The sequence below is a fragment of the Saccopteryx leptura genome, chromosome 1, assembly GCF_036850995.1.
Source record: "Saccopteryx leptura isolate mSacLep1 chromosome 1, mSacLep1_pri_phased_curated, whole genome shotgun sequence".
NCBI classification, from domain to species: Eukaryota; Metazoa; Chordata; class Mammalia; order Chiroptera; family Emballonuridae; genus Saccopteryx; species Saccopteryx leptura.
In genome coordinates, this window is record NC_089503.1 from 92194971 (window position 1) to 92213151 (window position 18181).

General features: G+C 37.3%; 1 protein-coding gene across 1 annotated transcript in view; it reads right to left on the reverse strand.

Annotated features, from left to right (window-relative positions):
• GUCY1A2 (guanylate cyclase 1 soluble subunit alpha 2) overlaps positions 1–18181 on the reverse strand; it is a 324452-nt gene that overhangs the window by 90043 nt on the left and 216228 nt on the right. Inside the window, exon 5 of the mRNA XM_066371589.1 lies at positions 15195–15680. Within this exon, the coding sequence (XP_066227686.1) occupies positions 15195–15680 (486 nt within the window). The remainder of the gene's footprint in view (positions 1–15194; positions 15681–18181) is intronic.

The following is an 18181-nucleotide window of genomic DNA, read 5'->3' on the forward strand; positions in this document are numbered from 1 at the left end:
GAGCTGCTTTCACTTGGAACAGAGAGGAAGGGAGGGTCAGGGTAGAGTGAAGAAGTTGGCTAGGGCAGAAACGTTCAAGCCAAGGAGAGAGTGTACCCGCGACTCAGCCGACATGGAGTTAATGCCAACAGCAAACCCTAGCAGAGGTGGCCGAGCAGGCTCCCTGTGCAGACTGATACCAGAGTGATTTTGGGCTTTGGTTACTCCTGGTCTCCAGATTGGCAAGTGCAGGCAGTGTGCGAGTAGCTCCTCCTGGCACCTCGGGCATGGGCACTCATGCTCCTGGATGGAGGGGCTGGGTTGGAGACTGTCAGCAGTGGCCTTCTGCATGGGCTGTAGCCAGAGTTTCTGTATAATACCCGCTCCCCAAACAACAGCACATGGGAAGTGCGTGAGAGCTGGCTTCCCTATGCCCAGACCTGTTTGGGTGGGGCACCACGACCAGCCATACAGGCTAACAAAACATACTCCGCCAGAAGAGAGCTAAGGAAGGGCTGGGGGGAAGGGTGTGCAGGCAGCTTGCAGACAACCTCTGGAGAGAAGACCCGTAGAATGCTGAAATGAGCCTAGCCCGCAGTCTGCTCATTGCCCGGCCAACTTATGCTGGTGGCTCTGGCTGACAAAGCCTTCTTTCCCAGGGCTGCAATTTAAGCAGTCCCAGAGCAGGGACTTGACAGTTCTTAGGGCTTCTTGCTCTGCAGGCAGTGGCTGGGGCATTTTCCGGCCAGCCAGTACAGGTTAAAAAGCACAGTCCCATGGAATAGACCTCAGAAAACACTGCAGAAGTTGGCGGTCTGGGCTGTAGGCTTCCCAACAAAAGAGAAGTCTCTGGAGAGCAGACCCGCAAAGCACTGAGGCAAATTTAACTAGACATGCCCGGGGAACCTTAGAAAGGAGCCTGACCAGAAATAAGCTCACTCCCCTGCCTGCTTGAGCTGGTGGCTCTGGTGGATAAAGCTTTCATACACAGAGCTGTGCTTTGAATGCATCTGGAGGATGGACTTGGCAGCTTTTAAGACCTCTTTCTCTGCAGGCAGTGACTGGGGCATCTTCCTGCCAGCCGATACAGGTTACAAAGTGCAAAAGCCTGGAGAGAGTAGACCTGTGGAGCGCTGAGGCATACTAGACATGCCTGGAGGCTCATAGAAAGACATTTGAAAAGCAATCAGCTCCTGGCCCTGCCTGATTACACTGGCAGCTCTGGCTGGCAAAGCCTTACCCAGAACTGTACTTTGAGTGAGGATAGAGGGGGGATTTGGCAGCTCTTAATGCTCTTCCTCTCCAGGCAGTGGCTGGGGCAACTTCACAGCTGGGTCCCTGAGCTGCTGGTTCAGGAAGGAGAGATCTGGGGAGAGACTCCGGGAAAATGGACTCTCCCATTGTAGGAGCCTGCAAACACTGAGAAGCCCTGCCTACCAACTGGACTGAGGCAAAGTCTATGTTATAACGATAGTGAAACATCAACTGCAAATCTCTAAGAGTGCCACAGGGGCAGAACCTGGGGGACAGTGCCACCAGCCAAAAACAAAGAGAAAAAAGAAAAGAGAAGAGGATAACCTCTCAAAATCAGGAAAAATCCACAGTCTTTATAACTTTTTCCATTTTTTTCTTTCATCTTTTTTTTCCTTCCACCTTGGTCATTTTATCCTCTTTCCATTTTATTCTTTTCTTTTCATCTTGAACTTCGTTACTCATAGGTGTTACATTTTCCATTCTTTTTTTTGAGGGTTGCAATCCAAAAACCTTAACTCTCATTATTTTCATTCCTTTCTTTTCTTTTCTCTTTTTTTTCTATCTCTTTCTTTTAGTTTCTTCTTTCCTCTTTCACTTTTTCTCTCATTTGATCCTCACACACAAACAAATTATTTTTTTCTGGATTCAAATTATTTCTTTGTGGAATTTTCTGTGCTTTTTGCTTCACTTTTCTTATCATTAGCATTTCCCCAACTCTAGCTCTCCATTTAAGTAGTTTCTGCTGCATTCAGTACAATAGAATTTTCATTTTTCACTGTATTTTTACTCTCTTTTTCTTCTTTTCTCTTTCACTATCTCTCATTTGACCATCATTTACAAACAAATTATTTTATTCTTGATCCAAATTTTTCCATGTAGCATTTTGTGGGGTCTTACCTCGTATTTTGCCTCTTTGTCACTTCCTCCCAACACAGGCTCTCCATTTTATGTAGTTTTTGTTCCACTTAAAACAATGGAATTCTTATTTTTCACTGTATTTTCTCAAAAAAATATTTTTTAACTTTTTAATTAATTTTTCTGTTTTTTTTTATCAACCCATTAGTGTTATCAACAATACCACTCTCAAATGCCATTAAGGAAAAAGAAATTGAATATCATGGATACAAAAGACAGAGATGTAGCTCAGATAAATGAGGAAAAATCTATAAAAAAATTTCAATAGCTTGGAAACCTTGGAGTTAAATGACAAAGAATTTAAAATTGAAGTCCTAAAAATACTCAGAGATATACAAGAAAGCTCAGAAAGGCAGTTTAGGGAGCATAAAAAACAATTCAATGAATAGAAAGAATATATCACCAAGGAAATTGAAACTATGAAAATGAATCAAACAGAGATGAAAAACTCCAATTCATGAACTGAAAAACGAGGTAACAAGCTTAGCTAATAGAACAAGCCAGATAGAGGAGAGAATTAGTGACATATAAGACAGGCAACTAGAGGCATTACAGAGAGAAGAGGAGACTCATAAATTTAAAAAAAAAAATGAGGCCCTGGCCGGTTGGCTCAGTGGTAGAGCATCGGCCTGGCATGCAGAAGTTCCGGGTTTGATTCCCAGCCAGGGCACACAGGAGAAGCGCCCATTTGCTTCTCCACCCCTCCCCCTCTCCTTCCTCTCTGTCTCTCTCTTCCCCTCCCACAGCCGAGGCTCCATTGGAGCAAAGATGGCCCGGGCGCTGGGGATGGCTCCTTGGCCTCTGCCCCAGGCACAAGAGTGGCTCTGGTTGCAACAGAGCAATGCCCCGGAGGGGCAGAGCATCGCCCCCTGGTGGGCAGAGCATCGCCCCTGGTGGGCGTGCCAGGTGGATCCCGGTCAGGCGCATGCGGGAGTCTGTCTGACTGTCTCTCCCCGTTTCCAGCTTCAGAAAAATACAACAACAACAACAACAAAATAAAATAAAAAAAAATGAGAAAGCCCTACAGGGATTGTCTGACTCCATCAAAAAGAACAACATAAGAATAATGGGTATATCAGAAGGAGAAGAGAGAGAAAATGGAAAGCAGAACATATCAAACAAATAATAGACAAGAACTTCCCAAGCTTATGGAAAGAATTAAAGCCTCGAATTCAAGAAATAAACAGAACACCAAGTTATCTTAACCCTAACAAACCTACTCTAATGCACATCATAATGAAACTGGTACAAACCAATGACAAAGAAAAAATTCTCAAGGCAGCCAGAGAAAAGAAGAATACAACATAAAAAAGAAGACCCATTAGATTATCATAAGATTTCTCAGAAGAAACTCTACAAGCTAGAAGAGAGTGGACCCCAATATTTAAAGTTCTGAAAGAGAGGAACTTCCAGCCAAGAATACTATACCCTTCAAAGCTATCCTTCAAATACAAAGGAGAAATAAGAACATTCATGGATACAAAAAAGATGAAGAAATTTATCACCAGAAAACACCCATTTCACGAAATACTAAAAGAGATTTTCCGACCACATACAAAAACACAAAACAAAACTACAAGTAAAAATCTCCATCAAGATCACAATAAAAGCAAGTTTAATCTGTGACAACAAAAATAAAAAAGGAGAGAGGACAAAGATTAACAGTAGCAAAGGAGGATGGAGTGCAGAAGCACTAATGAGATAATGTACTACAATGAACATGATATGTATCCTTTCCATCACTTAATGGTAACCACCCCTGAAAAAAACACCACAGAAGCACATGGCTTGAAAAAACAAGTAATAGAGGAAAGAAGTATGGATTACAACCATACAAAAACAAATGATAGAAAAACAAAAGAGAAGAATCAAACAAGATACAAAACTATCAGAAAGCAATATATAAAATGGCAATAGGAAACCCTCAAGGGCCAATAATTACTCTACATGTAAATGGATTGAACTCACCAATAAAAAGGCACAGAGTAGAAGAATGGATTAAAAAAGAAAATCCAACTGTATGCTGCCTTCAAGAAACACATCTAAGCTACAAGGATAAAAACAAATCCAAAGTGAAAGGTTGGAAAACAATACCCCAAGCAAATAATACCCCAAAAAAAGCAGATGTAGCAATATTCATATCTAACAATGCTGACTACAAGACAACAAAGGTAATCAAAGACAAAAATAGTCATGTCATAATGATAAAGGGGACATTAAATCAAGAAGACATAACACTTCTTAATATATATGCACCAAACTAAGGAGCACCAAAATATATAAGACAGCTACTGACTGAACTAAAAACAAAAACCGACAAAAATACATACATACTTGGAGAACTCAATACACTGCTGACGGCTCTAAATCATTCATCCAAACAGAAAATCAATATAGAAATATTGGCTTTAAACAAAACACTAGAACAATTGGATATGATAGACATCTACAGGACATTTCATCCCAAAGTGCCAGAGTACACATTTTTCTCTAGTGTACATGGAACATTCTCAAGAATTGACCACACGTTGGGCCACAAAAATAACATCAACAAATTCAGAAAGATTGAAATTATACCAAGCATATTCTCTGATCATAAAGCCTTGAAACTAGAATTCAACTGCAGAAAAGAGGTAAAGAAACCCACAAAAATGTGGAAACTAAACAACATATTTTATAAAATGATTGGGTCAAAGAAGAAATAAAAGCAGAGATCAAAATTTACATACAGACAAACGAAAATAACAATACGGCATATCAGAATCTCTGGGATGCAGCGAAAGCAGTAATAAGAGGGAAGTTCATATCACTACAGGCCTATATGAACAAACAAGAAAGAGCTCAAGTAAACCACTTAAATTCACATCTTAAAGAACTAGAAAAAAAAGAACAAAGGCAATCCAAAACCAGCAGAAGAAAGGAAATAAAAAAAAAAAATCAGAGCAGAAATAAATAAAATAAGAGAACCAAAAAACCATAGAAAAAATTAATAAAACAAGGAGCTGGTTCTTTGAAAAGAACAACAAAATTGACAAACCCTCAGCAGGACTCACTAAGGAAAAAAGAGAAAGGACTCAAATAAACAAAATCCAAAATGAAAGAGGAGATGTCATAGATATATCACAGATGTCATAGATATACCAAGAATTATTGTAGAATACTATGAAAAACCATATGGCACCAAATTTAACAATCTAAAAGAAATGGAAAAAATCCTAGAATATAATCTTCTTAGACTGAGTCATGAAGAAGTAGAAAGCCTAAACAGACCCATAAGCGGGAATGAAATAGAAACATCTATCAAAAACCTCCCCCAAAATAAAAGTCCAGGGCCAGATGACTATGCTAGTGAATTCTATCAAAAATTGAAAGAAGACTTGGTTCCTATTCTACTCATAGTCTTCCAAAAAATGAAGAAGAAGCAATACTTCCAAACACATTTTACGAGGCCAACATAACTCTCATACCAAAACCTGGCAAGAACAACACAAGAAAAGAAAACTACAGACCAATATCTCTAATGAATACAGATGCTAAAATACTAAACAAAATACTAGCAAATCGAATACAACAACACATTAAAAAAATCATTCATCATGATCAAGTGGGATTCATCCCAGAATCACAAGGATGGTTCAACATATGTATTGTAAAACAGTTAACGTAATACACCATATCAACAAAACAAAGAACAAAAATCATATGATCCTATCAGTAGATGCAGAAAAGGCATTCGACAAAATACAACATCATTTTATGTTTAAAACACTCAACAAAATGGGTATAGAAGAAAAATATCTCAACATAATAAAGGCCATTTATGATAAACCATCAGCTAATTAATTAATACAAAAGTCCATTGCCTTCCTATATGCCAACAATGAAACATCAGAAAACGAACTCAAAAAAATAATCCCCTTCATGGTTGCAACAAAAAAAATAAAATACTAAGGAATAAACATAACAAAGAATGTAAAAGACCTATATAATGAAAACTACAAAACATTGTTAAAGGAAATTTTAAAAGATACAATGAAATGAAAAAATATTCCTTGTTCTTGGATAGAGTCAAAATGACTATATTACCCAAAGCGATATACAAATTTAATGCAATTCCTATCAAAATTCCAATGTCATTTTTTAAAGAAATGGAACAAAAAATCATCAGGTTTATATAAAACTATAAAAGAAAAACCCAATAGCCAAAGCAATCCTAAGGAAAAAGAACGAAGCTCGGGGCATTACAATACCTGACTTCGAATTATATTATAAATACATGATAAAACAGCATGGTACTGGCAGAAAAATAGACACTCAGACCAATAGAACAGAATAGAAAGCCCAGAAATAAAACCACATATGTATGGTCAAATAATTTTTGATAAAGGGGCCAACAATACACAATGGAGAAAAGAAAGCCTCTTCAACAAATGGTGCTGGGAAAACTGGAAAGCCACATGCAAAAGAATGAAACTAGACTACAGTTTATCCCCTTGTACTGAAATTAATTCAAAATGAATCAAAGACCTAAATATAAGACCTGAAACAATAAATTACATAGAAGAAAACATAGGTACTAAACTCATGGACCTTGGTTATAAAGAGCACTTTATAAATTTGACCCCAAATGCAAGGGAAATGAAGGCAAAGATAAATGGGACCAAATCAGACTAAGAAGCTTTTGCACAGCAAGAGAAACTGACAACAAAACAAACAGACCAACTAAATGGGAGATGATATTTTCAAACAACAGCTCAGATAAGGGCCTAATATCCAAAATACACAAAGAACTCAAAAAACTCAACAACAAACAATCTAATAAAAATATGGGAAGAGGACATGAACAAACACTTCTCCCAGGAAGAAATACAAATGGCAACAGATATAGGAAAAGATGATCATCTTCATTAGCTATTAGGGAAATGCAAATCAAAACTACAATGAGATACCACCTCACACCTGTTAGATTAGCTATTATCAACAAGACAGGTAATAACGTGTTGGGAGAAAAAGGAACCCTCATTCACTGTTAGTGGGAATGTAAATTAGTACTACCACTATGGAAGAAAGTATGGTGGTTCCTCAAAAAAATAAAATATAATCCAGCAATCCCTCTACTGGGTATATACCCCCAAAACTCAAAAACACTGGTACGTAAAGACACATGCAGCCCCATGTTTACTGCAGCATTGTTCACAGTGGCCAAGACATAGAAACAACCAAAAAGCCCTTCAATAAAAGATGGGATAAAGAAGATGTGATACATATACACTATGTTATACCACTCAGCCATAGAAATGATGACATAGAATCATTTATGACAACATAGATGGACCTTGATAACATTATATTGAGTAAAATAAGTAAATCAGAAAAAACTAAGAACTATATGATTCTATACATAGGTGGGACATAAAAATGAGACTCAGGGACATGGACAAAAGGGTGATGGTTGGGGGGGGGGGAGAGAAGGGGTGGGGAGAGGGTTGAGGCACAAAGAAAACCAGATAGAAGGTAACGGAAGACAATTTCACTTTGGGTGATGGGTATGCAACATAATCAAATGTCAAAATAACCTGGAGATGTTTTCTCTGAACCTATGTACCCTGATTGATCAATGTCACCCCATTAAAATTAATAATAAAAAAGAAAAGAATAAAGAAAGAGGATCCAGGAGGACCCAGTGAAGATAATACAAATAACGTATTTCAAGGAACTATTTCTCTCGCTGCCTGCACTTACCTCTCTCCTTCCCTTTCCCCTTCAGTCTTTCTCTGGCAAGCAATGTAATTGGAATAACCTAAAGAAATGAACCCAAGCTGATAAGCATTTTCGCTTTCTCTAATAAGCACTGGCTACACAATCTCTATGTACATACAAACACATGCACATACAAAACACCTACCAACTCATCATATATGCACCAGAACTACATATTTGAGAAATGACAGTTCACATTTACATTGACTGCCATGGACCAGACACATGAATAAGCATTTTACATATATTTCAATTAAAAGCTGAAAAAATACAACTATGTGGTAGCTACAGTCGGCCTCTTACTTTACAGATGGTGAAACTGAAGCAGAGAGGTTAAATACGTGGTGAAAGGCGGAAAGATGAAAAATCCAAGCGGTGTACTTAAGATAGTTCAGGGATTCCACAGCTTTAGCTGCAGGGATAAGAGGAACAACAAAAAGGACCCATCCTTCCCCTTGTTCCTCCCTTATCTCTAGCCTAAGTGCTTGCTGAAGGCAAACATATAAATGAGCAAAACCCTTGTCAGGTAATTTTTGGGGCATTATGGTATTTGAAACTGACAGTATAATCCCCCAGTAGAAAAGATATCAGAACAGAATGCTTATCTGTGACTGTCACCTTCCCTTTGAAAGCATATAAATTAGTTCTTTTCTACTCATTAAAATCGTGCTAAAATATATAGTACTAATTTCCATAACATTTTATAGGCTTCTATGGGAGTCATGCCCTGTCATTGAGTGACTCAAAAAAATGTTCATTGATTGAGTGAATATATGAATTGAGTAGGGTTTTTTTTACTTTAGAAATTCCTCTTTCCTAGCAGTACTTACTAGAAAGTACTACTACTTCATTTCCAATAAAATAGCAGTGAAAGTAAATGCCATTGAGGTTGATGGAATACATCAAAAAGAAAGAGTAAAAATCTTTAGTAGCTTTTCATTTCAAAAGTGTGTACTGGTTATTAAAGCAGAAAACATGTAAATATTAGGGGGAGGGGAATGAAATAGTCACTCTTTACTAAGTGGGCCTGGCATCTAGTGCTGGGAAATGGAGTAAAATGTTACATACACATTTATAAACCTCTAAGAATAACCTAAGTACCTGAGTACTTTAAAAAAGCATTTTAAAAAAAACAACCATGAAACAAAACAAGAGGAAAATAAAGCATTTCATTTTATTTTCCTGCAAATCCCATTCTCACTGGAGTGGATATCCTTGGACTCTGTTTTACTTTCCAGAACCCAGCTGAACATCCGGTGAACAGCCGCTTCCATGGCAGGAAAAGTCAAAATGTCCAAAGCACCTGGAGTTCTGAGTCCCATAGCCTTGGAAGCATTGCTCTCGGCTCTTATCAAGGAGGTGATAAATGGGGATTCAAGTCAGATAGAGCTCCTTTTCTAATTTAAAAACTGCTAGCACCTCAGTGCAAAGCCTGGGGTCGGCACCAAGACACCAGAATCCCAAAGGCTTGGTGGACTTTCAGCTTCACTGAGATAATAACATGCCCACTCAAAAGTCAACACTGATCACCTTATATTATATGAACTTTTCTATCGTGGAATCTATCCTGCATTCTGTATTTATTTTTAAAATGTACAAACATTTTTTCCCACAAAGTAGTTAAAGAATTATAGTTAATGAGTCTATAGTTAATAGAACAAAGAGATACTACAGCAGAACAATCTACATATATAAATAAATGAAAATAAAATGTACATAATCTTACTGTCTCTTCTAGTTCTTTCTATTAGTATTGTATTTATGGAGGTTTGGAGCTTATTATGTCAATACAGTGTTTTCACTGTATTGCACATTTTGCACATTTTTAGAACTCAAGGTAACTAGCAATTTCCAAGTTGTATTAATGCCAAGAGTGTTCCTAAATATATTTTATTCATTCTCAAGAATGGATAGAAATACCCTGATAACTCTAGCATCTCTATGGGTCTCATTCCAGTTTGGGCATTTAAAATCTCAGAAGAGATCTCTATGTTCTTTGATGAAGTTGCCATATTTGGCTCCCTTCTGACTCTGTAAAGGGGTCCCGTGCATCCTTTGGCTCTAAGTCTGGTCCTGGGAAAGCCACTGGTTCTATATCAAAGCTTGTACTGATGCCCGTCTTCATATTTGCTTGCCTGGCCACACAGCCTGGTTTCCATTTCCAGTAATCAGTCCCTGTATGCCCAATCCTAAGGTCTTATGTCCCCTAAGACTGAATCTGGATTTCTGTCCCTTCCTACTTAGCTGGACTCAGCATTTCTTCCTGGACTTAGAAGACTTGCCTTCCCTTGTCAATATGAGCTTTCTGCAGTTGTTTTTCTGATTTTTAACATCAGATGCCCTGATGGGACAGAATTCTGCTCCTGGCATTTCCTGGTGGCTCCATCTTGTCTTTCTATACCTTTTCTCCACCCCAAGACTGAACCTGATACTCAATATTTAACTCCACCAATGTTTTCAAATCAAGGTTGATTTTTGATATGGGAATGCCCCCCTACTCCCACCCCAAAAGAGGAGAGAATTTTTTTACTAGTATTTTTTGAGTTGCCTGGAAAAGGTGATTTAAAAAAACCAAACAGATTCCTTATTCAGTTTCATTATTTTAAAATATATCCCCATTGCCTGCATTCTGGATTATTGATCTCACTGCCCCCGTCTTGGTACACTATTTCTCTAAAGGAGGATTAAAGGAGAAGCTACTAGCTGGTTTCTGACAAAAAGGGAGAATGGCAGATGGGAGAGTTCGCAACTTTTAAGATACAGTTTCTCAAAACTCTGAACTATTTGCAACAGGAATGAAAGGGAGCAGGTTTGGGTCAGGTGGTCATAGAGCTTTTCTCATCTCAACAGTGTAACTATAGTTATTCATCATGTAACCTAAATTTTGAAACAGTTTCTACTTTTTGGGTTTTTTTTTTAATTATTATCATTTCATCTTTGTCTAGACCACCACCTACGCTTGTAGAAATACTGTAGGCTTTAGAATCAGACAGGCTTCAGTTCAAAAATTCTAATATATGTGCTATACGATCTGGGTTATTTAACTTTTTGAAAACTCAGCTTCTCTATCTGAAAATGAAGATACCATAATAACTCTACATATTAGTCATGGGAGGTTGAATTAAATCATGTTTTAGTTTTTCTAACAAGTATTAGGGGGACTACAGTTATGTACATGCAAAAAGATACAAAATAACCATATAATACATACTTGAATATGTCTGGATACAGCTGTCTGAGGAATAATGATGGCAGCTAAGATGAACAATTACTACTAAATACAGGTGCTGCTTTAGAATCTAGACTTATAGGTAATGGAACTAGAGAAAAGTAAGGCAAGTGGCTAAAGGGGAAAAGAGAACACAGAGGAGAGTATTTAAGACAGCACCAGGATACCACAGCCTGGGTGGAACGGAGTGAGAGGAGCATGGAAGAGGACTCCACCTTCTCCCTTCCTCTCCCTTTTTCTATCTGAAAGGTTTGTCAGAGGCAAAAACGTAAATGAAAGCAAAACCCATGTTAGGTTGCTTCAATATCCAATACCATTATTGTGATCTATATACCACTGACTTAAAAGTTAGAGTTACTGTTTCCTTATTTTGCTCATTCTCCACATCCTATAAAAACCAAAGAGCTAAATATTATACAGTGCATTACTTATGTAGACTTTTTGCTGATTATTTGCATTTCAATTTAGGAGAGGATCAAAATTATAATCCATGCTTCCTTCAGTTTATCTAGCTCTTATTTACTGTTTACATACCTTGGGCATTTTGGCAGCCAAGCACAGTTAAGGTTTTAATTTTCTCAGTGCTTAAAATATATAGAGTAAAACTATAGCTTCTTCCTAAACCTCCTGCTTTATCAAAGGTTGTGATTTTTTTTACTATATATTTTTTCTGTTGTGATGATTTTTAGTAGAACCTTTTTATTATAGCCCAATTTAACTGACTTCTAGCACTAGAATTATAATTCATCACTGCATTATCTCTCCAGTGATAGGAAACATGAAAAATAAGATGATCAAGAAAGGGCCAACCACAGATTTGAAACTGGAGTCTTATTGTGAAATAGCAGACCTCAGGTGCCCTCTGTGGGGCACTCTCTCAGGCTCCTTTATCTTGGCATTCAGATTTACCTAGTTTCTTTCTACGTTGCTAACAAAAAACAAAAGTGAATTATATTATATTTTCTTTGTGGTATGATTATTTTATAAAAAACCTGCACATACTTTAAATCCAACAAAACTATAATTTATTATTTAAAATCAGCATATTTGTGGTCCTTTAAAAATTCCATTGCCTTTAAGATTTTTTTTTTCCAATAGGAATTAAAAGTTTAGCAGATAGTTCATAGTAATAGCACTATTTAAATTTTCTAAAAAATTACCTAGAATGATTATGATGATTAGAAATTTAAAATTCGGCAGCTCAGATACAGGGTTTCCAATTTTCATTTCTCCTCATACTGTTCCCATAATTATTTTGTTTTATCTTATACAAAAAGTAATATTCTCTCTTTCTCTCTATCTTGTCTTTCCCTCTCTGGCCATATCACCATCGTTCTGGCTTCAGCCCAGAGTCTGGTGTTTCTTAGTCTTGATCAACCCCCACAACCCTGATCAAACATCACACTGCCCCACACACCTGTCCAAATTACATATACACATTTAGCACCAAACTTATGTTAAACACACCTGTCCCTGGAATCATATTACTTTATCATTTATTGCTAACATTTCACAAGCAATTTCCAGTTAAGAGGATTTGTGAGCTGGAAATATTATATTTATTTTTCAATACATGTATGAAAGATGAAAAGCACAGTCTTGAGTATCAGAGAAACAGTAGATCCATTTTGTAAGTTAAAACTTGCTGATAATTACTTATCCATACATGGAACTGTCATGACTTAACATATAAGTGAATTTGAGGATCATACAGGATATTCCCACAGATTTTTTTATTGTGAGGTATCCTAGGTTATCTCAAAAGAAGAGTATTTGATGTCTATAAAATCTAATTAAAATTATATTTTTAAACCATAAAATTGTTTTGGTACCCTCAGAAGATATCACATTAATTCTTTTTTCAAAACCCAACTGATGTTTCAAAAGGCAAGATTTCCCTCTTTTTTTCTAGCTGAGAAGTATTCCATTGTGTAAAATGTACCATAGCTTTTTTATCCACTCTGCTGTCAGAAAGGATGGGGGTAGGAGGCTGGGTAAAAAAGGTGAAGGGATTAAAGAAAGGGAAAAAAAACCCTTATAGTCACTCACAGACAACAGTGTGGGGATTGCAGTAGGGGAAGGAGGGTCCAGCAGGCTAGAGGAGGGACAGAGATGACAAAGGGGCGCTTGACTTGGGGTGGTGGTGAACACAGAGTGCACTGTACGGATGATGTGTTATGGAATTGTATACCTGAAACCTGTATAATTTTATTAACCAATGTCACCCCAATAAATTCAATGAAAAGCCTAGCTGATACTTATATTTAAATCAGGAATTCCCATGCTTTTCCAAAAGAGAACCCATTTATCTATTTATCACTCTCATTTAGTTGTATGAACTTAGAAATAAAATAATATATGGTCACTATAGTTGGAAGAAGTTAACACAGAAAATCGGTTTTGAGAGAGGAGACTGGGGTTTGCTGAGACAAGTGCAACAGCGCCCCCCGCCAGGAGGTAGGAAATGCTGACAAATTCAGGGGATCTGCTCTGCCAGCAGCAAGGGCCGGCGCAACAATGACAGACTCACTGCAGTGTGCCTCTGGTTTAGGGTCAGACATCTGGCACCTCTACCATAAATTACATGACAATAAATTATAAGAAAGTTAAAAATAGGCCCTGGCCGGTTGGCTCAGTGGTAGAGCGTTGGCCTGACGTGCAGAAGTCCCGGGTTTGATTCCCGGCCAGGGCACACAGGAGAAGTGCTCATCTGCTTCTCCACCCTTCCCCCTCTCCTTCCTCTCTGTCTCTCTCTTCCCCTCCCGCAGCCGAGGCTCCATTGGAGCAAAGATGGCCCGGGCGCTGGGGATGGCTCCTTGGCCTCTGCCCCAGGCGCTAGAGTGGCTCTGGTCACGGCAGAGCGACGCCCCCTGGTGGGCGTGCCGGGTGGATCCCGGTCGGGCGCATGCGGGAGTCTGTCTGACTGTCTCTCCCCGTTTCTAGCTTCAGAAAAATACAAAAAAAAAAAAAAAAGAAAGTTAAAAATAATTTATAAGAACTCTTATTTTGTGTAACAAGGCAAATCTCTCATTTACACTTCACACTTAATATTTACCCCTCAATAGAAACTTACTAAAATATTTAGCATTGGCTATATATTATACATAATGGGCTAGAGAGCTCCTTTCTCTAAAGGAGATATACCTTAATGAAAACAATGTAAACAGACAGGTTCTTTCCAAATATGCTTATGTGTAGGTCATACTATAAAAAGAAATGGCAGTCTAGATGGATTAATCAAAAAGAAAAATTTTAAATGCAGTTCACTACTACTTACTAATACTCAATGTACTTTCTGTCCTTCATATAACAAATCCATGCACCTTCACATTTTGCATTGCCTGTGAAATTCTATGTAAAGTTATAGTTATTCATTAGGTAGATCTGGGGCTAAATCATGCAAATTGCTATGATTTTAATAAGAAGTTCATCAAAGCAAACCAACCAATGGAGATTAGTACTCATTTTCAAAGCTCTTACACTATTTAGTTTGGAAATTTAAGGTACCTCCACTAAAAGCCAGTGGTTATTTGGGCAATAGCCAGAATATTGACATGTGTTCTCACAGAATTAGAGAGACCTACCTCATTAATTGACAATGAAATGCAAAATACTGATGAACCATGATTTAACTGATAATGCAATGTATATTTTAGCATAATTTATTGTTTCTTTTTAATTGTCAACAAAAAATTCCTCATTTATATTGGAATACTCCTCTCTAAGAAAGACATTACATAGTTAAAGATTGCCTATTAATTTTTTAATAATGAATTTAGAGGACTACCTCTACAGAATTTTTCTTTACTGAGCAACATCATGATTCACAGTCATTAATAGTATGTAACAGTGTACATACTATTAATCTACTCACAATGAAAGTTTATCAATAAAGCAGAAATGCCTGTATAGTGTACAAAGATTTCTAAATTAAAGAGATATCAATCATTTACTGTCAAGGTTAAATACAAAAAAGAAAATTATATCCTTGGAATTTAATTAAGATCACAATTTATAACTAAGAAATATTAATATATAAGTACCCAAACCCCTTTACCTTGTAAATATCCAGAAATCCACACTGATGATCAAATCTGGTATAGAGCTCATTCAGCATGCTGATGACCTGCATGGGGGTACACTGAGCACAGATGGCTGTGAAGCCAACAATGTCTGAAAAGAGCATGGTGACGTCGTCAAACTTTCTGGCCTGCACTTGCTGTCCTTGCCACAGCTGCTGGGCTACATCGCCAGGGAAAATGGAATACAGAAGATCAACTGTTTTCTTCTTCTCTTCTTCCAGGGCCTGGTGAGTTCTTTCTAAAGTTGCCTTTAATTTATCCATCCTCTTCTTCAAGCCATCTTGGGCCTTTGCCTGCTCACCAACCAAAATGACATCTCGGGTTGCATCATGGATGGGGATGTCTGAGAGATGCAGTCCCCGGCCCATAAGTTCATCTAACTTGTCCACACATGGAGAGCCCAAGAACAGGATGGAATTTGATTCTGGGACATGGATCATTTGTCCTTTGACTTCCATCACCTGCAAAATTAACATGGCATTTTGATCAGTGCTCTTCACGTAGTAGATTCACAAAACTATTTATTATCTGATGAAGAGGAAAAACAAAAAACATTTTCTTAGCCCTACTGATATTCTGTATTCACACAAACAAATTTATATATAATTTACCACTAGTATAAAGTCATGGCTCTGAACAGAAACATTTGTTATTGACTTCTTTTGGCCACTTTCTAAAGACAACGATGAAATGAAAAGTCGGATCAATGAGAAATGAAATAGAAAATCATCATTCAAAATGAAATTACACCCAGGTACATAATGAAACTGGTTCTTGAGTCAGTTCAAAAATGTTCAATTTTCTTAATAGCAGAATAGCTACATTAAAATAACAGTCAGAGAATAAGTCCAGGAGATGGAAATAAACCGAAGTCGTCATTTCACCTTATGTAAGTCATGTATCTATCAGTTATAGTCCTTTGAATATATAAAAAAGTAGCACATTCAATACAAGCTAAAAATAAATCCTAAAACCAAAAAGAGCACTAAAGAAATTCAGTTACTATAATGAACCTGAAGATGTAGTCATTTAAATTTACCCCTTCTTCCTGTACTCTTTGATGAATCTGGGGAACTGATGTTTAATGGAAAGTTAGTGAACACAGGCTTATGCCCTCTTTGCTTGCTGCCCACTTGGAGGAGATACATACCAGTAGGAAAGGAATGAGGATTTAAGCTATAGCTATCTATATGTAGTCATTTGATTAGAATAAGGTCTCTCAGCACACCTGGAGAGGAAGGTGGCTGTAATTACCTAGAAAGAACAGCTGAAGAGTTGATCAACCAAGATTGTGCATAAGTTTCATCTATGCCACTTTCTACTCTCATATTTAATGCACTCAATTAATTTATTTTTTCTTTATTTTTCATAACACAAAGTAGTTAAGGTAGCTGATAAAACAAGTGGCAAAGAAGAAATATGGGGAATAACTAGAGAGATTGGAACTTCAAAGCCTGCAACTATGTTTTACTTTGTTCCCCTTGCAACAATTACTAAGACCTAATCTATAAAAGGAAATAAAACTGAATTCTTACTTGATGTTATAATGTTTATAAATAATATGTTCACTTTATTTTATGTAAGTTTCTTCTAGTGCTCAATATTTTATCATTTAATACATGATACTCTCTCATTTATTCATTGAAGTATTTATTGTTTTCTATTTACTAGTACAGCTTGGGAAGATAAGCATAAAAGGGATAAAATAAAGTTCTCTTTTCAAAGGTATCACAGTGTGGGAGGTGAGGAAGAAGCCAAATCTATACAGCACAGAGAATAATGTGAACAGAACACTTTCAATTCAAGGTGAATTCTTAAAAGGCTGTACGCTATGGTTTGAGTATAAAGGAAATAATTGTTCTGAAAAATATTACCGGATTATTTTATATATGCCTGTTTTGCTTTCTGGGGCAGGGGTGCTGTTAATGATATATACTTTTCTGTTGTTGGAACATTAAAGGTGTAATGATACATATAATGTTCAGCTTCACAGTAAAAAATCAGTAGATTAATGTTTTCTTAAGATTTAAGGTAAAAGCAAACCTGTGATGTTCAAAGACTTAGATTTCCAGGTGGAATCTGTCTCCTCCTAGTTCATTCCTCATATTTTCTTCTAATCATTTTATTTTTCTTTCTCTTTTCTTCCTATGTATCAACCTCCACACTTCCCATCACAAGTGGACCGCTTCCTTTTCTGCCTTTGCCACTACCACTATTATCTAATATGGAATTAGTGTGAGAGTGCATGCATGAATAATATTATATATTATTTGCTATATGTAATAAATGCTTATCTTTAACTTACAAAGAAGCTGAATTGAATGTTATAGTCCTATCTCAATAATATGAAAAATAAATATATTCTTAATTTTTGGCTATTAGTCCATTTTTTAAAAAATCTCTACATCAGCAAAGCCTGAGTGAAAAAATAATGCTTATCTCCTACACAGATAACAACTAGTGAAAGAAGAGCTCCAATACACATTGTAAACAACTTACTACTCTTATATATTTTTTGTCAGTGAATTTTTTCCTTATTTAATAATTAGGTAAATTCAATTGGAGCATTTGTGTCTCTGTCATAAATGCCGTTTTATTTTAATTAGAAAATAACAATTTATTCTTCCTAAATTGTATTTTTTAATTAATTAATTTATTTATTTTTGCATTTTTCTGAAGCTGGAAATAGGGAGAGACAGTCAGACAGACTCCCGCATGCGCCCGACCGGGATCCACCCGGCACACCCACCAGGGGGCGACGCTCTGCCCACCAGGGGGCAATGTTCTGCCCCTCTGGGGCATCGCTCTGTCGCGACCAGAACCACTCCAGTGCCTGGGGCAGAGGCCAAGGAGCCATCCCCAGTGCCCGGGCCATCCTTGCTCCAATGGAGCCTCGCTGCGGGGGGGAAGAGAGAGACAGAGAGGAAGGAGAGGGGGAGGGGTGGAGAAGCAGATGGGCGCT